The sequence below is a fragment of the Octodon degus genome, unplaced genomic scaffold (genome assembly GCF_000260255.1).
Source record: "Octodon degus isolate 3935 unplaced genomic scaffold, OctDeg1.0 scaffold00167, whole genome shotgun sequence".
Lineage (NCBI taxonomy): Eukaryota > Metazoa > Chordata > Mammalia > Rodentia > Octodontidae > Octodon > Octodon degus.
In genome coordinates, this window is record NW_004524743.1 from 3,342,378 (window position 1) to 3,368,928 (window position 26,551).

At 39.1% G+C, this 26,551-nt stretch overlaps 1 protein-coding gene across 3 annotated transcripts in view; it reads right to left on the minus strand.

Moving 5' to 3' along the window:
• Window positions 1–26,551, minus strand: part of Usp33 (ubiquitin specific peptidase 33) — a 69,688-nt gene that overhangs the window by 25,237 nt on the left and 17,900 nt on the right. For 2 of the 3 annotated variants that reach the window (XM_023703269.1, XM_023703270.1), the window contains exons 3-15: window positions 26,491–26,544; window positions 25,735–25,797; window positions 22,497–22,649; window positions 19,029–19,131; window positions 15,477–15,546; window positions 12,673–12,786; window positions 12,034–12,112; window positions 8,851–9,268; window positions 5,595–5,735; window positions 4,474–4,592; window positions 2,756–2,928; window positions 2,562–2,656; window positions 1,689–1,722 (exon numbers count right to left, since the gene is read on the minus strand). In XM_023703269.1, coding sequence (XP_023559037.1) covers window positions 1,689–1,722; window positions 2,562–2,656; window positions 2,756–2,928; window positions 4,474–4,592; window positions 5,595–5,735; window positions 8,851–9,268; window positions 12,034–12,112; window positions 12,673–12,786; window positions 15,477–15,546; window positions 19,029–19,131; window positions 22,497–22,649; window positions 25,735–25,797; window positions 26,491–26,544 — 1,616 coding nt within the window. The remainder of the gene's footprint in view (window positions 1–1,688; window positions 1,723–2,561; window positions 2,657–2,755; window positions 2,929–4,473; window positions 4,593–5,594; window positions 5,736–8,850; window positions 9,269–12,033; window positions 12,113–12,672; window positions 12,787–15,476; window positions 15,547–19,028; window positions 19,132–22,496; window positions 22,650–25,734; window positions 25,798–26,490; window positions 26,545–26,551) is intronic. The other variant, XM_023703271.1, reaches the window with a different exon arrangement.

Below are 26,551 nucleotides of genomic sequence, written 5' to 3' on the forward strand. Positions count from 1 at the left end.
TATATATCCCAGAACAGGGGATTCAGGGGATTGAACTCAGGCCCTTGTGCTTGCCAGGCAAGTGCTTATTCTACTGAGCCATCTCCCTGGCCCCCCACAAGGATATTTTAGAAAAAAACAATGAAGACTCAAATTCCAAGAACACAAATAGAAAAAAACAATCAGGCAGGGGAAGCAATCAAACAGAAAAGACAGAGTACCAACAAGAGGAAAATAATATAAGATAGGCCAACACATATCAGTTGTAACCATCAATGTAAATTCACCAATCTCGATTCACCAATCAAAAGAAACAGACTTGCAGAATGGATCAAGAAGCAAAATCCAGGACCGGTAAGATAGCTCAGCAGACTACAGCACCTGCTTAGGCAAGTGCAGGGACTGCAGTTCAATCCCAGCACCACATGCCATGCCAGCCCCGCCTCCAGGGTGGGCTGAGCTGGCCACTGAGACCAAGACCGGGCTAATGCAAGTGCTGGGGAAACTGAAAACAGGAGGATCAGTACAAGTCTGAGCTGCGTAGTGAGACCCTGTACTAAATACATAAAGAAAAATACACATTTTCAAAAATAGATCAACCAAAGAAAAAAATCAACAAAGAAATATCAGAGTTAAACTAAAAGTACCAGGCAGCTTTTTACCTTCATTGACCAAATAGTTAACCATTCCTTTATGTCATGACAAGGACCAACAGCTGCACATTAAGGTAGGGTATTACTAACCCTGAATAATACAAGTCTGGATTGGTGTTCTCAATCTTACCAGAAGGCCATTATTTTTCTGTTACAGAGATTCTGAAATTTTTTCAGCTAATTCTTCTTCAAAAAGTATCTATCATGGGCACCATGGTGCACACCTATAATCTCAGCATTTGGATTATGAACTTGAAGCCAGGCTATGCTAAATAATGAGTTCAAGGTCAGCCTGGAGTACAGAAACCCTGTTTTTTTTTTGTTTGTTTTTTTTTTTGTCTTTTTGAGACAGGGTCTCTATGCAGTTCAGGCTGGACTTGAGCTTACTCTGTAGCTCAGGTTAGTCTCAAATTCACAATGATCCTGCCTGAGCCTCCAGTGTGCTGGGATTATAGGTGTGCTCCAAAAGGGCTGGCAAGATCCTATTTCAAACAAAACAAAACATTGGCTTTGGGAGATGGAGTGCAGTACTAGAGAACTCCTCTAACACATGAGGCCTTAGATTTAGTCCTCAGAATAGTAATAATAATTATTATCTTTATAAAATCTATCATTTTTTGTGACTTACCACCAAGAGACATTATGTCTGAATTTATTACAAGACAGAAATAGCAATCAGTAGATACCAACAAAATCAGATCTAACGGTCCTGTAATAATAACATCAGTCAGCATCAGAGTTGGCAACCTTTCTGAATTTTATGAAGAATGTGGCTTCTTAGTAACAATAATTGGATGGAGAATTTTACCTTACTTTAGAAAATGTTTAATACAAACTCATATTCACTGACTAAAAATATACATATTTTTATAAGCCTATCACATTTGTTAAAATTTTTGCCTCGTTTGTTTTACTAAATAAATCTTTTGTAATTACTAGGACAAAACTTTTTGGTCTATATTTTTCTAAATATACTGTCATGTGTAATTCCAAATGCTAAACTCAAATAACTGAGAAAAATACAAAATGTGCAATTAAAAGCACTGTGTCACTTACTTTTTACATTTTTCACAACTGTACATATTGTCACCTGCAAAGAGAACAGATCAAGTCATTCCTCTCACAGTGCTTTCTTCTGGTTCTGGAATTCTCTGATTGTCCCACAGGCTGGCACAGTAAAACCGTTCACTTTCTGTCTCTGTTCATAACACCTTTTTCCTCCCTCTACTTTCAACCATAAAAACACCATCTCAGCTGGGCGTAGTGGTACATGCCCCTAATCCCAGCACTCGGAAGGCTGAGGCAGGAAGACTGTTGTGAGTTCAAGATCAGCCTGAACTGCAGAGCAAGACCCTGTCTCAAAAATTAAAAAAATTTAGAAAAAGAACATCTCAAATAACATCTTTAATTTATTAACGGAACAAAATTTACTAACAGCCTGGTATATGTTCAAGCAAGGTAGTAGACACGTGAAAAAAGGGAAAGTTCTTAAATGATAAGGAGAAGTTCACAGACAATTGCAGATACAAAAAAATGCCAGTGATTTGGTTTTGTCTTCTTTTAATTTTGAAAAGCTTTAAGACACATTGTCTGATACTATGGGAATCTGTATTCTTTCAGAGGATGATTTTTCTTGTTTTTATTTTGGTCTTTTTGAGACAGGGTTTCATTATGCAGTTCAGGCTGGCCTTAAACTCATTTTAAAGACTAGGTTGGCTTTGAACTCACATTGATTCTCCTGCCTTAACCTCCCCCATGCTAGGATTACAGGCATGCGCCACCATGCCCAGCCAATTTTCCTTATTGTATTACTACTACCACAGTAGTATGGCACTATGTGAGTATGAACAAATGCTACGCAAACTGTCTTAAAATTCAGTTTCTTAATCACCTACACTAATTCAGAGTCAGAAAGATTATTATTCTTACCTTTTAGTTCATCTCTGGCGAAGAAGGCAGCAAGACAATCTTGTAAGGTTACTACTGGACCCCAAAACCAGCTAGGAACACATGAGACAACAAACCTGAAACATTATTGACAGAAAGAAAAAGGAAGTGTTCTGCCAGTACAGCAGAAACAACAGCTTTAGAAATCAATCAAAACAAAGAAAATAAATACATACCTCTTCACATATTCCATAAAAAAAGCTATCCAGCCTTGTGGAGCATAGGCTTCGCCACAGGATCCTGCTTTGACTATAGACGTTGGGTGACTTGACGAATGCAGCTTGGCAAGGTCTTCCTTGCCAGGAATTGGCAAGGACAGATCTTGAAAGGTCTCGAGGGTTACAGACACCTAAAATTGTTTTGTGTTTTAAAAATAAGACAAAAATGATCCAACACATTTATAAGGCTAGGTGGTAGAAACCAAAGATCAAAGCATGTTATAATAAGCAAAATAAACTTAGTTCTGATTTAATCTTCACATAAACACTATCCAGTGCCACAGCACAGTTCCCACGTAGCCAGGATGGAGTGCCACTGGATCCTCAACTCGAGCTCTTGCTCTGCTGTCTGAACCGATCTTGAAACCCTAGGCAGTAGTGATCTTCCCACCTCAGCCTCCCAAGTGGCTGGGACTACAGCCTGATGATAGCTTTTAAATGTTGCTTAAAAAGGAGAGAAGACACAAAACCTAGCATAAAATTTTAAACAGTCATGCACTATTTAACAATAGGGAGACGTTATGAGAATGCATGGTGTCAGGTAATCTCATCACTGTGCAAACTACAAGTACTCACACAAACCAAGACACCAATAATGTCATTAGGACAGTCTTTCTGGACCACTGTCATACATGCCGTCTGGCAGTGACTGAAACACTGTTATGCAGCACATGACTGAAGCTGAAAACATCTGTGTATAACAAGTATCTTACTTTTGTGTGTGTGGTATGGAAGACTGATCCCAGGTAAATCCTTCACTACATCTCTACCCCTTTTTATTTTCCTAAATTTTGAGACAAGATCTCATTCCGTTGCCTAGGGAGACCTCAAATTTGCAATCTCCTTGCCTCAGCTTCTGGAGTAACTGGAATTACAAGTGTTGCGCCACCACGCTCAGCTGAACAATTGGGCGGGGGCTTCCCCTGGGTATTAGACCCTGGGCTCTGCACAAGCTAGGTTAGTCCTGCACCACTGAGCTGTGTCCCAAGCCCCAAATAATCTACTATAAAATCACCCTATTGAACACTCTTAGATTTAAGAGTATAATACAACTGAAAACTTATTTTTAAGATGTCATTTCATATTCATTAATTATATTCATTACCTCACTAAAGTTAAACTTTAATAATTAAGAAAAGATAAGAAATTTTGAAGGATTTTAAAAAATGATACTAAAGAATACATTATTTTAATTTCTGTCCTTGGTTTTGCCTATGAATTTGACCTTTACTATCTGAGCCCTAATCTTAGCATGACATATCTTTACAAGCCATTAAGTAAAACCAAATGTGAGAGATATGTTTACTGTCTTGTGCCTGTGAATAGCTAGTTTCCCAGCATGCTTTATTAGCCTTGGGAGAATATGTGTGTTAACGATTCCTGTTGCTGAGCAACCTCTCACCTTTACTTGTAATCAAAATAGAGGAGGCGGCAAGTAATTCCCCCTGGTAATTTATGTCTGTCTAAGGGCAGGACAAGATCAACCCTTTATAAAGAATGCTACTAATACAAAAAAGCTAATTTTGCTCTTAGAGTCAATTTATATTGATTCAAATACAAGAATGTATGTGTGACCAATAATAGCAATAGGAAGGAATTAAATCTTTCATACCATTTTTCAGATTTTAAAGAGTAGTTGGCAGAAACTGTATGTATTATAATTCCCTCATACTTACCCTATCACAAGTCAGACACTGTACTGAACTAATGATTGTTCCATCAAATATGTCTGAAATAACACTTCTGTATTTCTTGTGCTGTTTCTTTCTCTTTGGAGATGCAGACTGGGCTAAGATTGAAAAACAAGCAAAGAACATTTTTTTTTAAAAGGCACATAGTTCCATTACCATTTTTGTCTACAATCTTTAACATTAAAGATTATCCTGCTGGAGAGAAAATTTCAAAATACCCTTGAAGAACATTATATTAAACAGTTAAACCAGTGAGAAAAGGCTAAGGTGATTTTGTTTTTACAACATGTACTTATGATTCTTGGTCACTATACACATACATAAGGGAAAATGAAAGAATTCTGATTTAGCACAATATTCAAATATTTTTTAATTGCAAAGTGTTGATTCTAGATACATCACTACAATATTACTTATGTTCTGCAGGTCAAAAGAGGTAGCAAGATTAGAAAGTGAGAAGGAGAAAGATTGAGAATAAACAATTCCATCTCATTTTTACCTCACAGTAACTACTTGTTTTGTGCACAAGTAAGGCTTTATTTTACATGATGAAAGGATTTTTTCTTTCTTTTGTGGTACTAGGGACTAAACGAAGGGCCTTTGCATTAAGTTGCAGCTCCAGCCTTTTTTAATACTGAGACAGATTCTCATTAAGTGCTAAGCTGCCCAAGCTGGGGCTGAACTTGTAGTCCTTCTGTCTCAGCCTCCTAGAGTACTGCAATTTATAGTATACACCATCATGCCTGGCATAGGATTCCATTACTGAAAATTCTTTATATACATTTTGGATATAAGTTGTCAGCTACATAATTTGTAAATAGCTCCTTATTATTTTTTTTCTGGGAGACAGGGGGCCTTGAACTCACTATGCAGCCCAGGCTGCCCTGGAACTCACAGTGGTCCTCCTGCCTCAGCCTGCCAACTGCTGAGATTACAGGTATGCACCACCACAACCAGCTTTCAAAATTTTTTTAAATCATGGTTGTATAAAATTCTAACACTGTTTTTAAAGAATATTATTTCATAATTAACATTTTAAATTATAAAATATCACATTCTAAACTACAACGCAAAGCAAAGGAATTTATGGAAGGAAAACTTCTTACCTTTCTTGTGTGGGGGTGCCAATCCTGGCCACAAATTGCCTGATTTAGGAGGACTTGTTGATAAACGTGGATTAATACCATCGTTTGATGGAAGGATCTGTGGTGTAGACAGTTCATTCAAATGGACATCAGTGATATATTCTGTAATAATTAAAATTTGTATTGTTACCTTAAATAGTAAAACTATTAGGACCACGGATATAGCTCAGCAGCATAAGTGCCTGCCTGGCAAACAAAAGGTCCTGAGTTCAATCCCCAGTAATGAGAAAAAAACAAAAAAAGCCAAACCATCCCATATGTCCAAATAAGGCTGCTTAATTTGATATTCTGAACATAGTTCATATTAACAAATGTCAGAGGAAAAATATGATCAACAAAGTACTTGCTAAACAAAATAACCATGACATCCAGGTGGATACTTCTGACATATTTCTGCTGTAAGCAATTCTGGAAGCGAGGAAATAAAGCCAAAAAGGATATTGTCTAAATTTGGGAGTTTTAAAAATAGCATCCAGATGATTAGCTTCAAGAGCACATATATCAGCTACATCCAGGCGTGGATTATTTACGTAGTTGTTCCCATACGGGGCTGCCATGCTCACCACACTACCATGAACCCTATGACCTGCACCTCCCCAGGGAGTATGTGCTGGGCACTGTCTGTCCCCCACCACAGCTGCCTCACCCCCTTTCTTGTTCATTCTCTCTGCTGTGCCACGGATGAAACTCAGAACCTCCCACATGCTCCTAAGGGCTCAGCCACTGAGCTAACTCCCCACCCCAGGAGTTTTGTTTTCCTTTTCTTCGGTAGAAGAAAGAAATTTTTCTCCCACACTAACATACAAATCAAAATCAAACAGGACATTCAGGTATAAAATAATTACAAATGTTCTTACTGTGACAAAAAAGAAATACCTTTTCAAAAGGAAAAGATCTTTACAGAATTAATTATGAAATAAATTAAGCAAGAGTTCCATGAGAGCTATTTTGATCATTTGTTGTTAGATCCTTATGGCCTAACCTGGATTCTATCCTTTTTTTTTTTTTTGGGCAGAACCGGGGATTGAACTCAGGCCCCTGCGCTTGCCAGGGAAGTGCTTATTCCACTGAGCCATCTCCCCAGCTCCACTAACCTGGATTCTAAAGCAAGAGGTTATGCTCAATGAGTATTTCAATGGAAAAAAACTGTTCATGGGCCAGTGAGTTAGCTCAGCAGACTAAGTGCTGCTTAGGCAAGCACAGGGACTGGGGTTCAACCCCTGGCACCACATGCCATGCCAGCCCCGTGCTGAGCCAGCCACCAAATCCAGGCGTGGTGGTCATGCCTATAATCCCAGTGCTGGGGAGGCTGAAAGCAGGAGGATCACTACAAGTCCGAGCTGCATAGTGAGACCCAAATGCATTAAAAGATAAAAAATAAAACTTCATAAAAGACTTTGAAACACAATATTTACAGGATTTTTCCAGACAATGTAAAATCATTTTCACAGGCATTTTTCAATGTCAGCCACTACTAAATAAAGCTACATAACACTGGAAGTGCAAAACTATGATTTTCTAAAAGGCAAAAAAATATATCCACATCAGGACTTGAAGTTTTTCCTATAAATGGTCAGACAGTAAATATTTTAGGATTTGCGCATCATATGGTCTCAATAACACTTTTTCATCAAGACTTTAAAAACCATAAAAGCTCAGACCCCTGACTAAGGTCATTGTCTAGTTGCGATGTGTAAGAACAACACACTACTAAGTAGTAACCTGCATGTCTCTTACTCAGGTTATCTGGGGTTTTTTGTTTTTGTTTTTGTTTTTGTTTTGCAGAACCAGGGATTGAACTCAGGCCCTTGCGCATCTGGGCTTCTTACCAAGGAAGAGCTAGAAAGCAATCCAGGCTGCCTCTTAGCACCACCACTTCAAACAGTTACTGATTAAGCAAGCAACTTCCAGAAGAGCCTTACATTTCTAATTCTCCTCACACAGAAGAAACACAAGTCCTCCTTAGACTAAGAAATATTCTTCCACTAGAAAGAACTTCGTATTTATTCGAGTACCTAAACAATTTAGCAGCACTCACTCTTCTCTAATTATAGAAGATAAACTTGTTTGTCAGCCACTTAAAAATCACACACCTACACAAGTCCTGGTAGTCTTGCCTGTAATCACACCACTTGGGAAGCTGAGGCAGGAGGATTAGAAGTTCAAGCCTTGGTTACATAGTGAGTTCAAGACCAGGCTGAACTACATAGGGACACTGTCTCTTACAACCAAAAAACAAATAAACATCACATAACTTGAAATTCTCATAGTCTAATTTTATGTACTTTGGAAAAAGAAATATCAGATTAAGGCAACTCTTAAAGCTACACATACACAGGGGCTGGTGAGATGGCTCAGTGGTCTAAGGCACCTACTTAGAACAAGCTAAGCTTAGCAAAGCACAGGGACCGCGGTTCAATCCCCCAGCACCACATGCCAGCTGGCCCAGCCCCCTGGTGGGCTGAGCTGGCCACACACACACACAAAATAAATAAATAAATAAATAAATGTTAAAAAAAAAAGCTACACACACACACACACACACACACACACACAACCTTTATAATTTAACCCTTTTATTTGACTACTTCCTCTTTCTCAAAGGGAACACTGACCAGGATCTACCATAACAGGGCTCATTAAACTGTTAACATTAAAACACATCTGACGCAACTCAGATGTGACAGCAATCTGCATCCAATAGAGTACATAAGGAAATTGCAATGTGGGTCATTTTGCTTTCCCCCCAAGTCTCAACAGCATTTCTTAAGATAAAACGGAAAATTCTAGAGTCTAATTTGCTAGACTGCTTGCTTTCCAATTTTAAAATTTTTTTCATTAGCACACGTTTACACAACATAATGATTACATTCCTGGGGGGAGTTGTTGCATATATGTAATACAAATTTATCTTTTATTTTTCCTTCCCTTCTTCTCTCACCTCCCTTCATCTCTTGATCCCTTTATAACATGCTACACTATAACTCTTTAAAAGACATCTGATGGATGTTTAGCTCAAAAAGAGGATGAATTTCTTGCATAATTAAGTGACCCATAAAGTCTTATCGTCATAGCCCATAATTTAATGACACTCACATGCAAACTTTGCTAAACGGTAAGTCTATTAATTAGAAATTCCAAAACTAGCAACCAGTTAAGCACTCGTGATCTACAAACAAACACTATCACTCTGATGACCCAGTGATGAGATGGGCACCTGAAGTTCTGCCGTGTATCTGCACTTTGACGGTTTCCTGGTTGTTTGTGTCCACTATCTCTGACACAGAGTCTCTGTCTTTATCTAATTCTCCTTCACAATTTACTTTATTCATCTTATTGCACATCTTCTCTTTTTGCCAATCTTTTGATATTTCAGAATTGTTATCCTCATCCTGAATTAACATTGTTGTTTCATTATTATCTTCTGAAAAGCTTCTGGGGCCATTTTCATTTTCTGCTTTATCACTGCTGTTGCAAGATTCGCAGGACTGGAAATCTACATCCGACTGGCTCTTGTCATCCTCCATGGTCTCCTCAGCAGTTATGGTTTGAGGATCCTCCTCTACTTCCATGACCTGCTCTTTCAGTTCTTCATGGAGCAGATCCATTAAACATCGAAGGAATTCTTGAGCATCCTAATATATCAACAACACAGTATTACCACATGTAAGTAGGAACTAAGGAAGAATAGAATGTGCTGACTCATAAATGTACTGCATTATACTGAGTAAATATCAGTTTGTACAATGTAAGACACTACAGCAGCAATGGCAAACCTTTAAGAGCTCTCGATAATACAAAGAGACCACTGCGCATGCATGCCATAGGTTCACCACCACTACAGAGACTGGACATACTAAGTTTTAAATGTTATATAATTAAAGCCGGGCATGGTGGTGCACAACTGTACATGGCCGACTACTTGAGACTGCTAATACAGGAGACTCATGAGTTTAAGCTACATTGCACAACACAGTAAAACCTTATCTCAAAATTTTAAAAAGGTCTAGAGATATAGCTCAGTGGTAGCATGGTTATATTGGCATACATGAGGACCTGGGTTCAATCTCCAGTACCACAAAAAAGATATGTAAATAAAACAAAAGTTTCAGGGGCTGGGGAGATGGCTCAGTAGAATAAGCACTTGCCTGGCAAGTGCAAGGGTATGAGTTCAAATCCCTGGTTCCGCAAAAAAAAAAAAGAAAAGAAAGAAAGAAATAGAATTCTCTTAAGGGGCCAGGGAAATGGCTCAGTGGAATAAGTGCTTCCCTGACAAGCACAAGGGCCCGAGTTCAATCCCCGGTTCCTCCAAAAAAAAAAAAAAAAAAGTTTCAATAAAATGAAGATGATCTGAACATCAGCTTTTACTAGTAAAACTATTAATACAATAGAAGATAAGGTGGTGAATATAAGCATTAGCCTCATGTGACAATTCAGAGAGATGTCCTAAATTCAAATACTATGGCATATCAGATTGGCTTAAGTTAAAGCTTTAACACTCTTGAACTTAAAAATCTTTAATCAATCTGAAGTGCTATTGAAAATATAAGTTCCTGAGCCCAATTGTGCATGGTGGCACACATCTATAATCCAAGCACTCCGGAAGCTGACACAGGAGAGTTGTTGAGAGTTCAAGGCCAGCTTGGCCTATAAACGAAGTTCAAGACCAGCCTGCACTACACAGTAAGACCTTGTCTCAAAGAATCAAAAGTAGAAAACAAATTCCTGAATCCCAAATAAAAACACTAAATTAGGGGGAACTACCCACTCGGGCCCTCCCTCCTGTCCCTCTCTCGGGACAGGAGCTTTCTTTCTCTCAATAAATATATTCTGCTCATAACCAAAAAAACCCCCCAAAAACACTAAATTAAAATCCTTAGGAGTCCCAGGACTCTGCACAAGATAAAAACAAACAGAGATGGAATGTAGCTCAGTAGTAGAACACTTACTTACCTAGCATGCTCCAGACCCTAGGTTTGATCCCCAACACCACACACACACACACACACACACACACACACACACACACACACACAATATGCAGGGAATGAATAGGTAATGGTTTTAAAAAGAAGCTGAGATAGGAGGATCACTGCGAGTTCAAGGCCACACTAAACTATATATGCCAGCCTAGACAGCTCAGTAGACTAAAGCACCTGCTTAGGCAGAGCTTAGTGAATAGGGTTCAATCCCCAGTGTGCTGTGCCAGCCCTACCCCTGAGAGTGCGCTGAGAGGGCAATTGAGACTGGGCATGGTGGCATGCCTGTAATCCCAGCTCTTGGGAAGCTGAAAACAGGAGAATCACTACGCATCTGATCTACATAGTGAGACCCTGTCTGCCCTGTCCTAAATACATTAAAAAATAAAATAAGCTACATAATGAGTTCAAGGTTAAAACCCTGTTTCAAAAATAAACTAAAAATAAGTAATAAACAAAGCTGGTAACAATAAATAAATAAATAAATAACTATAACTATAACTAAGGGCCGGAAGTGTAGCTAAGAGGCATAGCACTTAACTGGTATTCATAAGGCCCTGAATTCCCAAAGCACACCAAGGAAACCAAAAACAACAAAACTCAAAACCTACAACAACTGTAACTGCCATGTGATACCAATCACACACACACACACAAAGGGCTGGCAAGATAGCTCAGTGCACTAAGCACCTGCTTAGGCAAGCAACCACAGTCACACATGCTACACCGGTCCTGCCCCCAGGCGTGCTGAGCCAGTGACAAGTCCAGGCGTGGTGGCACACACCTGTAATTCCAGCACTGGGAAGGCTAAAAGCAGGAGGATCACTATGAGTATGAGCTGCCTAGTGAGACTCTGTACCAAATCCAGGCAGCTGGGGTCATCACTCAGTGGCGACCACTTTCCCACCCTTCACCTGGTCCTGGGTGCAAACTCACAGCAACAGCAGAAATGGGAAGAAAGGCTAAAAAAGAGTCTGAGAAAGACTTCTTAGATTTATACAGTTTCGTATGATTTCTTAACTGTGAAAAAAAATTGGGATTTTGTAATTCAAAATAAATGCTTCAATTATTTTTAATTCAAAAATTAAATTTAAAAATGAAAGCCAAAAATATTAGAAATACAAATAGAAATTTATCTCTCGATGTGAAACTCACAATGAGGGACTCTAGAGTATACATACATACATATGTGTGTGTGTATGTACATATTTACCCACCTATGAAGTTTCTAGAAAAATATACATAAAATTTAAAGTTGTAAAAACATAAATACATATGATAAAAGGTTACTATTCTCAATAATGACACAAGGAATAATAAGTATTTATAAATTAAATAAATACACAAACAAAAGAGCATAATACCATTTTCCAAATTTATTCAAGATTATTAAAATAATGGGCAAAAAGCAATAAACTGACCTGCTGAGAATACCCCCGAAATGTTGGATTTACAGTTTTAATTCCTTGGAACAGATTAGTAGGTACAACAGACCCTGGCCTGAGAAAGAGAACATTTTTTAAAATAAATCTTTGTAATTTTTTTTTTTTTAATCTTAAAAGCAGTTCAAAGTGATAAACCGAAAAGTGTTCATGCAAGGACACATCCCAAACTCCCCACTGTACATTTCAGGGGCCCGCCAAACACCTTACTACTGAGGTTCTATTGCCCTCCTCTCAATAATCATGCTCCACAATAGGGTTTTTCAAAGACACAACTGTCCAAATAGTTCTAAAACAAAATTAATGTATCACTGCAAATAACCATCAGCCTAAAAATATTACCACAGACAAATCCAAGCAGGAAGACATTCAGAAAGGGGCCCATGGGCTGACTTTCACTTTGGGAGAATGCGGTTCCTGTAGGAAACTCAGAAGTTAAACCTCTCCAGGCCACATAAGTCCTCTACCTCTTCATTTCAACACTTTAAAATGTAGTGCACCCCAACTTTAATTGCCTCAATCTCTCTTCTGCTCTTTTCCAGCTCTACAAAGTTGTATCCCGTTAGTATTTATATTATTTGCTTAATAATAAAAATGGTAAATATGTTACGTACATACCTGCTTTTATGCCACAATTCTGTCATAAGTTTGAGATAACTTTTACAAATTGCTGGTTTCTTATCTGTTCTAGCTAATCCTCCACAATCAAGAAAAAACTGTGTCAACGGTGGGCTAATTTGGAAAACAGAAAAAGAACAGAATCAAAGCTTAATACTGATTAACTTCTAATCATTCCTGAATTTTTTTTTTTTTTTTTTTTGTTAAAGGAAGGGTCTACAGGGTGTTCAATGACTCATAGTGATCCACCTGTTTACAGCCTCCCAAGAGCTGGGATTACAGGGTGCGCCACCATGCCCAGTCTTCTAATCATTCAACAAGTGGCCAGCATGTACTCCCTATGCCTGCTCTTTTGCTGCTTTCTTTACAGCTTCACATTTATTTTTTAAACCCTTAAACCCTTAAGCTCAACACACTCAAATCAGATGAGGCCAGGCCAGATCAGGGTCCTCAGTGCTGTCTGATCCAGCTCCCACCTTGCAAGTTCTCTCAGGAGCACGTGTCACCTCTTGCTCCTTACACAAATCTCTGTCTTGCCTCTTTACCTCTCTAGTAAGTCTGCCTCCTTTGCTCTTTCTGCTCTTGTACATCAAAATATAAAGGTGCCTCTGGACTTGAGTCTGTACTGTGTCCTATTTTCCAAGTATGCACTTTTTCTTAGGCAACCTTAAATTCCTACCATATGCAAGTGATGGCCAAATTTATATGAGAAAAGTAGCTCATCTAGACTCCATTTATGAGCTAGGTGTGGTGGTGCACATCTGTAATTCCAGCACGTGGAAGGCTGAGGCAGGAGGATCTCCATGAGTTCGAGGCTAGCCTGAGATTACATAAGTAAGTTCAGGGACAGCCTGCACTACACAGTGAGACCCTGTCTCAAAAAGATTTAAAAAAAAAAAAAATTCCACTTATATCAGGTGCCCAAACTGATTGATGGCTATCATAGCATTCTAAATTTAACATGTTCAAAATTTATCTTTCCTGAGTTCAATTTCCAGTACAAAAAAAAAAAAAAAAAAAAAAAACCTACAAAATTTAACTTTCAGTAAACTTACTCTTCCTCCCTTCTACATTCTAGGATATGGGACTGTTAATTGCTGGTGGTTCAATTCAACAATTTATATTCCTTGCCTACATGACTACAACAGTCTCTTAGCTGGCCTTCAAATTTCTGTTCTCCTCCTCCTCCTCCTCCAATCACCATCCACACACCAACCATGATAATCTTTTTTAGGTGTAAGCTAGAGCATTTAGCTGCCCTGTTGTAAAAACACTTTACTGCAGATGAAGACCTGTTAATACAGCCTTGCAGCCTGGGCCCACACCCTTCACTCCCATATGACCACACTGCTGTCCCAGTTTCATCCAGGCCCTCAGAAGACTCAAGCGCCTTCCTATTCAAGGCTGCTTACAAAAAGTATTCCTGATTCCCTAGATGTTCTCTCTACCCTTCCATAGCCAGCTTGTACTCATTCTGCAAATTTCAGACTAAACGTCACCTCTTCAAAGAAGTGTTCTTTGATCATTAAATAAAACCTGAGTCCCCTTTCTCCACAGGGTTACAGAACATAACCTAAGTGGAACCTAAGAGTACTGATGGAAAAGTATTAATAGAGGAGGTCTAAACAAAAATATCTAAAAAGCAGTGGGCCCAGCCCCACAAAGATAGCTCAGTGGACTAAGCACCTGCTTAGGCAAGTGCAGTCGGCACACTGAGCTGGCAACAGAGTCTGGGCATGGTGGGGCACACCTGTAACCCCAGCGCTAGGGAGGCTGAAAGCAGGGGGCTCACTATGAGTCTGAGATGCGTAGTAAGACCCTGTACCAAATACATAAAAATGAATTAATTAAATTTAGTAGAAAAGGCATTGTCAAGTCAATTTCCTAAGTAAATACACCTAAACTTAAACATAATACCCACCATATCTAGTTGGTATGATTAAAAACAAAAACCTAAAAGGTTTATTAAAGTTAATTTACAAAAAAAAAAAAGTATTTTCATGGGCCCTCAAACCAAAAGTAATTTGAAAAATAATTAGCTCAAGTTCTTCATTTTCTGTGTGTAAAAAAATAACATGCTCAGGGCTGGCGAGATAGCTGAGCAGACTAAGCTTAGGTAAGTGCAGAGACCCAGGTTCGATCCAGGGCACATGCTGCACTGACCCTGCCCCCGGGCGTGCTGAGCCAGACACTGAGACCAGGCATGGTGTATACGCCTGTAATCCCAGTGCTGGGGAAGCTGAATACAGGAGGATCACCGCTAGTCCGAGCTGCATAGTGAGAGCCTATACTAAATACATGAAATTTTAAAAAAAGACACACTTCTACCTCCCATTTAAGCCAACAACAGCACCTAAGAAAACTGTAGACATATACAGTAACCTCACAAAGGCAACAGTGAGTTGCTCCTGATGCAGAATCTTCTGCTTTTTGTTTTTGTTTTGTTTTGAAACAGTATCTTGCTAAGTATTTCTGGCTGGTCTTCATCTTTTTATGTAGCCCAGGCTGCCCTCAAACTTGCATGAATCCTCTTGCCTCAGCTGGCCTAACCCAGATTCTTTTTTGTTTTCTTCTTCTTCTTTTTGAAATAAGGTCTCACTATACAGTTCAGGCTGGTCTCAAACTCAAAACCCTGCCTCAACTTCCCAAATGCTGGAATTTTAGGGGTGTGATACCATACCCAACATAAGCCAGATTCTTGCCTTCTCTACTTTAAGAATTAAGTCAACTTCTTCAGTCATGTGATTTTCAGCTCAAAAGTCACTTTAAAAAATATATAAACAAAAATTAATTTCTTGACTTACCAATTGGAAAGTGCTTGTAAAGCTGCATTCATGTAACAAGTATTTCCAATATTTTTCAAACCTGTAAGACCTACCAAGAAAAATGTCATTTAATACAAGTGACTCTATTTTCTGAAAGTTTTTTAAGTATTATAGTTCCAAAACTACATCAACAATTGTGGCCTAGTGTGGTGACACACGCCTGTGATGCCAATTACTTCTGAGGCAGAGACAAAAAGACTTCAAGTTGGAGGCCAGACCTTGTCTCAAAAATAAAAACAGCCAAGGCTGGTGGTACACACCTATAATCCCAGCACTCAGGAGGCTGAGGCAGGAGGACTGTTTCCAGATCAGCCTGGGCTACAAAGTGAGCGCAAAGACAGCCCTCTGCATAATAACACCCTGTCTCAAAAAAGACAAAAATAAGGGCTGGCTGTGCTGGCCTCACCCCTGGGTATGCTGAGATGGCAATTGAGACTGGGCGTGATGGTGCAGCCTGGAATCCCAGCTCTTGGGAGGCTGTAAACAAGTGGATCACTACGTGTCCAATCCAGTAGTGAGACCCTAAACACCCTGTGTAGGGTCTCCAGTAGTGAGACCCTACACCCTGTAGACGCTTCCCTAAAATACAAAAAAAAAAAAAAAAAAAGAAAGAAAAATAAAAACAACAGGAAGCACTTGCCTCACATGTATGAGACCCCAAAGACAATCCCAATACTCCATACACCACCACCTCAACAGCATATGAAAATATGGGGTATAGCTTGATAGTGAAATAAGTGCTTACTGTGCATAAGGCCCTGGGTTCAATCCCCAGCACAAATTTATATATATATATAAAAAAACAACTCAGAAAGTCACATTTGCAATCTCCAAATTTTTGAGCTTTAGTTAATTTCAAGAACTAGTTAGTTCAGGGCTCGGAATGTAGCTCAGTGGTCAGAGCACTTGCTTAGCATATTCAAGAGTCTGATCCCTAGACCACAAAATAAAGTAATTAAATAAATAAATGCATACCTACCACAGATGAGTTAGTTAAACCTGAGATTTACAGAATAATCTTTCCTAATTTTAACTAAGAACAAGTTTGTTTTGTTTTGTTTGTAATGTACTTAGTACAGAGTCTACAGGGTCTCACTACAGGGACTCGTAGTGATCTTCCTGTTTTTTCAGCCTCCCAAGTGCTGGGATTACAGGCACACACCACCACGCCCAGTCTCAATCTCCCTTCTCAGCTGTCCCGGAGCGGAGTCAGCAAGGCACACGTGGGATCAATCCACTGAGCTATCTGGCTGGCCCAAGAACAAGTTTTTTGTTTTTTGTTTGTTTTTTGTGAATCAGGGATTAAGAACAAATATTTTTAAAGAGTACTAATTGAAACATTTTTTCAATGATAAGCAGAGTTTAAGTACTATAAGAAAATAGTTTGGTGCAAATGTAAAAAAAAACAAAAACAAAAAACCTCTTTATCATGACAAATAATACACAAACATCTTTTTCCTTCTCATTTCAACATCCTGAAAGCAAGATGAGTTACTCCGAATAGTTTCTTTCATAAGAAACTATTGGCATTCCATTTATACAGCATCAAATTTCTATGAGTCAAGCTAATACAATAAAGGTGCCACTGGACAATTACCTCTTCTATTACATTTTCAAATTCACTTTCATCAGTTTACTGCATTATTAAATAAGGACTGAGGATGGAGCTAAGTGGTACAGCATTCAGCATGTACCACGCCCTAGGATAAATCCCCAGCACAACCACAAGACAGAGCTGAGGGACGGTAACCTACACCTGTAATTCCAGCCACTAGAGAGGCTGAGGAGGAAAATCACTAGTGCTAGTCCAGCCTGGGCAACTTATCCAAGACCCTGCCTCAAAATAAAAAATAAAATGGGCTGGGAATGCAGATGTCCCAAAATACAACCTCTAGTACTAGGGAGTAAAAAAGATGAAAAACATTTCAAAAATAAAATTAGAAAGCTCCTTGAACTTGGAACAAGGCAAAATTTAAATATACCTCCATCCCCTTCTTCAGTGCTGAGGATAAAACCCTGGGCCTAGCACATGCTAAGTAAGTTCTGTATTACTGAGCTATATGCACTGTCCAGAAACTTCAACATCTGAGAAAACAGCTTAACAGTAACAATAAGTTTTCAATAAATACTGCAAGCTAAATTAAAAGACTAAAATCATAATCATATAAAATATATATTGGGGGTCTGGTGAGATGGCTCAGTGGTCTAAGGCACCTACTTGGAACAGGCTTAGCAAATCACAGGGACCATGGTTCAATCCCCCAGCACCACATGCCAGCCAGCCCCGCCCCCTGGTGGGCTGAGCTGGCCACACACACACACACACACACACACACACAAATAAGTAAATAAAATTTTAAAAAAAAATTAATGTATATATATATATATATATATATATATATATACACATTAGGACTGGTGAGATAGCTCAGCAGACTAAGTGCCTGCTTCAGCAAGCACAGGGAACAGGGTTTGATCCTCAGTCCCAAATGCTGCGCCAATCCCACCTCCAGGGCACGCTGAACCCAGTCCAGGAATGGTGGTGCAAGCCTGTAAACCCAGTGCTGGGGAGGCTGAAAGCAGGAGGATCGCTACAAGTACAAGCTGCATAGTGAGATCCTACACCAACTGCATAAAATTTAAAAAATAATAATAAAACAAACTATATGTTACCCCTAGGAATGTTAATTTCATACCAAAGTGTTAATTCTGGGCTGGTGAGATGTCTCAGTGGTCTAAAGCACCTACTTGGAACAATCTAGGCTAAGCAAAGCACAGGGACTGCGGTTCAATCCCCCAGCACCACATGCCAGCCAGCCCAGCCCCCTGGTGGGCTGAGCTGGCCACATACACACAAAATAAATAAATAAATATTAAAAAAAAAAGTGTTAATTCCCAGATATTTAACATAATAAATATATACCCTCTCTATCAATTATAAAACAGAAGATTTTATAAAATTTTATACTGGGAAGGGGATGAAAAAAGAATTAGGATGTGTTAGGTACATGTATCAACTCCCCATGAGCAATGTGACCATTACGTACTGCAAATGTACTAATAAAAATTGAGAAAAGTAAAGTTTATACTAAGAACCGTGGAGAATCCTAACACACTGATTCACAGCGTGGGAACCGAGAATGGGGGAGCCGCAGGGCAGCAGCCTGTGAGAATTAGAGGTTTCCTTCTCCAAGTGAATGTGGTCCTTGGAAATTCTGCTATTCCCCTCCCTGGCCTCCATCACTGACAGACGCAGATGAGAGGGTGGAAGCCCCGCAAATGTAGCGAAGCTCCAGAAAGCTCAGTTGCTAAGAGTAACTAGGATCCAGCTTTGTACAGCAACATCAGAGAAACTCTAAGTTTGCTTTAACTGAAAATACAATTAAACTGGATCAGATTTCTTGGTTCTATTTTGTTATTATTATCTGGATTCCCTTTCACTTCCAGACTTGGAAATGCTCATATTACATGGTTTCCTGAAGAAATGGGCAGTACCAAACAAAGGAGTGTTACACAAGAGAATTCTTTTACCTCTTGCCTTAAGTTCATTTTCTTCTTCCACTTCTATGTCCAGATCATCAAATACCGCAACCAAAGGAGTTTTCAATGTTGTATTACTAGGTATTTTAAAATCCTTAATACCAAAATAAAGCATATAACTGAGTAAATTTAAAACATCTTAAACTTATATAACATCGGTATTATAATAGTTATTAATAGATGTCATTAATAAAAGTCATTAATAGATGTCATCGTAGATGTCAACTCTAAGAACCTGTCAGCAACTACTCTCATAGCATATAACCTTGGCTTTATGAATATTTGTGCTTAATAAGAAGCCACATTTTACAACTGACCTTTTTTTCTTTTGGTACCAGGAATGAAACTCAGGACCTTGCACTTACCAGGCAGGCATTCGAGCCACTGAGGTATATCACCATCCCCTACAACCGACTTCAAAACTTAAAACTCGGGGCTGGTGAGATGGCTCAGTGGTCTAAAGCACCTACTTGGAACAAGCTTGGCAAAGCACAGGGACTACAGTTCGATCCCCCAGCACCACATGCCAGCCAGCCCCGCCCGCCGGTGGGCTGAGCTGGCCACACACACACACACACACAAATAAATGAATAAATGTAAAAAAAAAAAATTTACAAAACTTAAACTCAACAACTATTGAATTCAGTGACATCACATCTCAACAATCTTTTCCTCTGTTCTATTTTTCTTAGTGCATATAAATCATACAGAATGAGCTTCACTGTGAATTTATTTTTCTTTAGAAAATGATGCTAGCTGGGTGTGGTGCCACACAACTACAACTCCAGCATTTGAAAAGCAAAGGCAGGAAGACTGTCTTGAATTTGAAGTCACACTGGCCATATCACAAAGACCAGCTGGAACACACAGCAAAATTCTTTATCAAAAACTTAAAAAAAAAAAGGGCTGGCCAAATAGCTCAGCAGATTAAAGCGCACGCTTAGGCAACATAGGGGTCGGGTCTTTGATCCCCAGTGTGCCAGCCCTGCCCCTGGGATGCACTGATACTGGGATTGAGACTGGGCGTGGTAGTGCTGGCCTATAATCGCAGCACATGGGAGGTTGAAAACGGGAATCACTACAAGTCCAATCTACATAGTGAGGGGCCAGGGACACAGCTCAGTAGAATAAGCACTTGCCTGGCAAGCACAAGGGCCTGAGTTCAATCCCCAGTTTCAAAAAAAAAAAAAAAAAAAAATTCCTACCAGTCTCCATAGTGAGACCCTGTATCCCCGGTTCCACAAAAAAAAAAAAAAAAAAAAAAAAAAAAAAAAAAAAAAAACCAACTTAAAAAAAAGGTAATGCTATAACCTTTTCCCTTTATATATCAGCTCCTTATATAGCTGAACTTTTAATTATCACACCATACTTTTGTTAATGCAAGAGCATTGAAAAAATAATTTTCTTTTTTAAGTCTTTTTAAGATGGGTTTCACTATGTACTGTAGACTGCCCTTGAAGTCACTTTTTAGCCCAGGGTGGCCCTGAATTCAGAACAATCTTTCTACCTCAGCCTCCCAAGTGCTAGGATTACAAGTGTGCACCACCATGCCTGGCAAAAACTATTTCCACATATAGCATTCTATTAAGACTTCCAAAATTACTAAGCACATTTGTGAATGATAAGCAGCACTGGAAGAAATGGTAATGGTAATTACTAACTAAAGCCACTCAACTATGAAACCAAAAATCCAACAAATATTCTTTGTTTAAAATCTAGCCACCTTAAGTTATACAGTACATACAAGCCAAGCAAAGTTGTTTGTGTGTAGGATCAGAAATGTATTATGAAGATGACAGAAAACTATGAATTCAGGTCAAAGAACAAGTACAGAAACACAGTGTGATTTTTTATAATACACATGAGAAAAGAAACCTCACTGCTAATTAAATCTGACCAAATGATAATCAGAAGAAGCTAGCAGTTACCTAGCTATTGTAATTTCCTTTCTTTTTTTTGAGATAGGGTCTGGCTATGTAGTTCAGGCTGGCCTTGAACTTATAGCAATTCCTAGTGCCCCAGCCTCCCCAGTGCTGGAATTACAGGAGTGCACCACTCTGTCTGGCTTTGTATCCTATTTTAATATGATTAGAAATGTATTAAAATTAAAGTGCTCAATCGGGCTGCGGAGATGGCTCAGTGGAATAAGCGCTTCCTTGGCAAGCGCAAGGGCCTGAGTTCAATCCCTGGTTCCACAAAAAAAATAAAATAAAATAAAAATGAAGTGCTCAATCTTCCAAGCTTATACATGTTTTGTAAGTCTCTTGCTGCAACAAAAGAAATATCTTTAAGACTGATGTGGTCTTATTCTATCTGGTTTTCAATAATTAGGAAGATATTTACTGTGATACAAACAGGAGTGGAGGGGGAGTAGAGGAGAAAAGGACACTCAATTAGTACCTGCCACTCCCTATAACGAAGGCCAGAGGCCGGGGAGATGGCTCAGTAGAATAAGCCCTTGCCTGGCAAGCACAAGGGCCTGAGTTCAATCCCTGGTTCCACCAAAAAAAAAGGCCACCACATCAACAATCAAATTTGCTAGAAAAAGAGAAATATATTTAAACCACTTTTTACAAAAGTTTTTACAATGTACTAGGTGTCTTTTCACCTTCAGAGAATTTCAATGTCACCCTAATCCATCACTGTGCCACACGGGGACAGGGACAAGCAGGACTGACACATTTATACTTCAAGTGTATTAGGCGAGGCAAGATTCCCTTTTAAATTTCAATTACTAATTAATTAATGTCAATACAGGGGGTTGGTACAGGCACTCAGAAAATTAATAATACATAAATTTCAATCACATGAAAAAAATTCTGAAATCATTATCTAAATATTTGGTAGCGCATTTCACTGACCTTCTCAGACCAAAAAGCTACAACTCTTCTTGCATAGGTCCTGCTTTACCTTGGTCTTAACCATCCAGTAGAAAAGTATGAAGTCAAAATATAAGAAATAAAGCCATGCTGTTAAGTTGAGCTGTGGGGGACTCAGGTCAATAATTTCTGACATTGCCAGTTAAATATAAGACCCAATGCTATTATAGGCTACTGGACTCTTTTAGAATATTTTGCTGAGTTTACACACCTATAATATTCAATAACGGAACTTAGAAAAAATGGGGTATACCGATGAATGTCCATTTTGTATCTGTGTATTCAAAGAGGTTGGGATATATAGTTGCATTCTCTTAATGAATAGAATGATTTGTTCTAATGGTGTTTGTAAATAGGATCACAAGTCCGCATCTTGTACAGCAATTAACCACTAAGAAGAATATATGCAGTGTATTATTTGTTGAAACTGTCCTTCCGATTTGATTTGAAACTGTCTCATTGCTATCTGTTTGTCAATAAAACTTTGAAAAAAAAATAAAATAAAATAAAATAAAATACTAAATAAAAAATAAATAAATAAATAAATATTTGGTAGCTTAACTAAATGAATTTAGATTACCTGGACACTGTTTTCTTGTATTTGCTGAGGTTGTCTTACATGAGGCAATGAAGGCTGGGTTCCTAATTTTCTGTCCAAAAATACTTCTTTACTGCAAGCATAACACCATACTCGAAGAGTGGTAAGGTTCACAGTTAAATAATGCTTTGTCTCCTGCATAATTTCATAGGAGAAAGGAATCAAAATTAGATACATGTGATAATATTTCTTGAAAAAAAAAACATATTAAATTACTAGCTTTTGATTAGTAACAGTATACTCAATAGATCTAATCTAGCTGGCCCCACTCCCAGGGCACACTGAGACAGTGACTGAGACTGGGCATGGTGACATGCACCTGTAATCCCAGTGCTTGTGAGACTGAAGATAGGAGAATCACTATGAGTCCGATCTGTGTAGTGAGACCCTGTAGACCCTGTACTCAATACATTTAAAAAAAAAACCTAATCTAGAATAGGGGCAGGGAGATGGCTCAGTAGGATAAGTGCTTCTCTGTCAAGCGCAAGAGTTTGAGTTCAATCCCCGGTTCTGCAAAAAAAAGGAAAAAAAAAAAAATACACCTTTTAGAACAATAAAAACATTTCTTTAGAAAGATTTAAAATAGAGTGAATATACAGTTTAAGCCTGCTCTAAAAAGTTACTCTAGTCCTTTTCGCCTCACTATCAATTATACAAAAATAAATACAAGCGTTTAAGAGTGCTCTGCAGTAAGCAAACAAGTATAAGAAGTAAGGGGAATGAAGGAGCTCTAGGGTAAAGCACTTGACCAGTCTTGGGAAGCCTTGGGTTTCATACCCAGTGCTACCAAAAAGACAAAGAGAAAAAAAGGAACAATAGCAATAACTATTATTGAAAACGAAAATGGCAAAGGAACAAAAGTGACGTCAGTCAGGGCATGAAACACTGAAGGCTTGGGGAATATAAAATTTGGGCTTCATAAACTGCCACACTTTCCTCAACCAGTTCTCCAAGAGGACTTAGCCCTGCAGAAAATGATTTCACTGTTTCACAACCTTCCCATGCATGATAGATACATAGCAAATACTGTTCTAGATGAACACAGAAGCAAAGAGCTTTGGGTGTCTGGCGTTAATTATCTTGAGGAATCCTGGGTTGAGAACAGTGAATGCTACAGAGAGCACTGTGCATTTTGAAACAGTTCATTTGAGAAACTTACAGTGTAGAATGGGAAATATACCAAATACCACAGAACAGGCATGCCAGAGTTACATGGAAAGCACCAACACAGTGGGAGATGGAATATAGCTAGCTGCTCATGTCATGAAGCAGCCACTGTGACTGCCACCTCTACAACTCCTTAATAGTCCAGCTATCATGTCACACACACCTGGATATATGCTACTTCCCCCCATATCCCGTGGTACTAGGGACTGAATCCTCAACACTAAGCACTTAGCTACATCCTCAGCCCCTTTTCCTAGCCCCTTTTTCCTTTTTTGGGGGGCGGAACCAGGAATTGAACTCAGGCCCTCGCGCTTAGTCTTCTGAGCTATCTCCTTGGCCCTTCCTTTTTACTTTGATACGCAGTCTCACTAAGGAACTAAGTTGCCCAGGCTGAGCTTGAACTTGCAGTCTTCCTGCCTCAGCCTCCCAAAGTGCAGGGACTGAAGGCATGCACAACCACGCCCAGCTGGACATATGCTTCTTCTTCAGTTGCTATTGTAGCAGGGCATGTGGCACACGCCTGGGATACCAGCACTTTCAGACAGGAGAAACATCATGAGTTCAAGGCCAGCCTGGGCTACACAGTGAGACCCTGTCTCAAAAAAGCAAAAGAAGCCCGGGGAGATAGCTCAGGCAAGCGCAAGGGCCTGAGTTCAATCCCAGGTTCTGAAAAAAAGAAAGAAAAAACAAAAATGTTAATTAGAATTTGAATTGTTGCATTGGCTTTCCCTTTCCCTCAGGCTATCTTTAAAAATTGCCTTGCAGGGTGTGAGGTATACAGCTCAGTAGAACACGCAGGCTTAGCATGCACACGGCCCTGGGATCACTAGGGTTCAATCCCCAGAAACAAAATAAGGAAATTTTTAAAATAATTGTCTTTCATTTCACAATTCTCAAAGTAAGTTTTTTATAGCACGGAAGGGTAGGAGAAGAGGGGAACATAAAAAAGGTCTTCAGATAAAATAAAATTAAAAAAAAAGGTCTTCAGATATATATATGTATCAACTGCCCATCATGAATGTAATCACTCATACATAAACATGTACTGAGAAAAATTACAATAAAACAAAAACAAAAACAGGCACATGCCTGTAATCCCAGCATTCTGGAAGCTGAAGCAGCAGGAAAATCACCATGAGTTGCCATCCTGGGCTACTAACCAATGAGTTCAAGGCCATCCTGAATTACACAGAGAAAACCCTGTCTCAAAAATATAAGTAAATGGGATGGGCTGGCGAAACAGCTCAGTGGATTAAAGTATCTGCAAACAGGCACAGGAGCCAAGATCGATTCTGAGGCCTGCCATGCCAGCCCTGCCCCCAGAGCACACTGAGACGTGACTGAGACTGGGCGTGGTGGCACATGCCTGTAATCTCAGCACTTGGGAACTTGGGGGCTGTAAACAGGAGAATCACTACAAGTCCGATCTATTTTTTTTTTTTTTTTTTTTTTTGCGGAACCAGGGATTGAACTCAAGCTCTTGCACTTGCCAGGGAAGCACTTATTCCACTGAGCCATCTCCCCGGCCCCATACAAGTCCGATCTAGTAGTGAAACCCTGAACACCCTGTAGACTCTTCCCTAAAACATAAAAAAAAAAAAAGAAATTTAAGTTAAAACTTTAAAAAGTTTTTTAAAAAAATAAGTGAACAAGCCAGGTGTAGTGGTGCACACCTATAATCCCAGCATTTGGGAGGCTGAGGCAGGAGGATACCGTGAGGTCGAGATTACCCTGGGCTACATAAGTGAGTTCAAGGCCATCCTACACTACACAGCAAGAACTTGTCTCAAAAAAAAAAAAAAAAAAAAAAGAAAAGAAAAGAAACTTTAAAAAAGATTTTTAAATAAATGGTTGTCATACATTAGAATTTATTATATATAAACCAGGCACTGTGGCACAGATCTGTAATACCAGCACTCAGAAGGCTGAGTCAATAGGATCACCATAAATTTGAAGCCAGCCTACCCTACATAGTGAGTTCAAAGCCAGCCTGCACTATATAGTAAAACTGTCTCAAAAAACTAAAAATAAATACATATTATTATATACATACCTGAGAATGTATAGTGCTGTGATCTACTTGTGATTCACCACAGCCAACATAAGAACATCTATTCTGTAAATAATTATACAAGGAGAGAAAGTATTTTATAACATAGCTAAACTTATAATAGCATGAAAATTACATTTACAAATGTTTGACTATAGGTTTAATGATTACATTACTTTCCATAGCCAGTTAGGACACAAAACAAAGCCAGAATATTGCTGACTAAAGCTGAAAGTTATGTCACTGCCAATTAAAGCAAACATAAAATATCTCAGAGTGACTTTAAAACTCTGCAATAGCACTATAAATTAAGTCACTTGAAGTTTGAAGTTTGCTCTCAATGAATGTTCACTTATGAAATTCTCTTTATTGTCAAAATTTTAGTTACCGTTTGTGACGGTTAATCTTGACTGTCACCTTCACTGGCTTGAGAACCGTCTAGATTACAGAGCACACTTGTGGGGCACCTGGCCATGGGGACTGTGCCTGGCCCTGGTTCCCTCTCCAGGACACTTCCCTTTTTTCGAGAAGTGAACAGCTTCCTTGTGCCCGCAGCCCCTCCATCACGCAGCTTCTGCCTTGGAGAAGCTGTGGCCTGAAACCTCAAACTCTGAGCCAAAACAAGCGACTTCTTTACTTGATGGATGTCAGGAACTGGACAACAGGAAAGCTGTGCAACACAGCATTTTTCAGAGATAAGCTTATAACAAGCTACATGAGCGTGCACGTACACACGCACATGCACGCACACACACGTACCTCTAGACATGCCCAAAGATTTGGTCCTCTGACTTTACAATCCTGACAAGTACCCTATAAA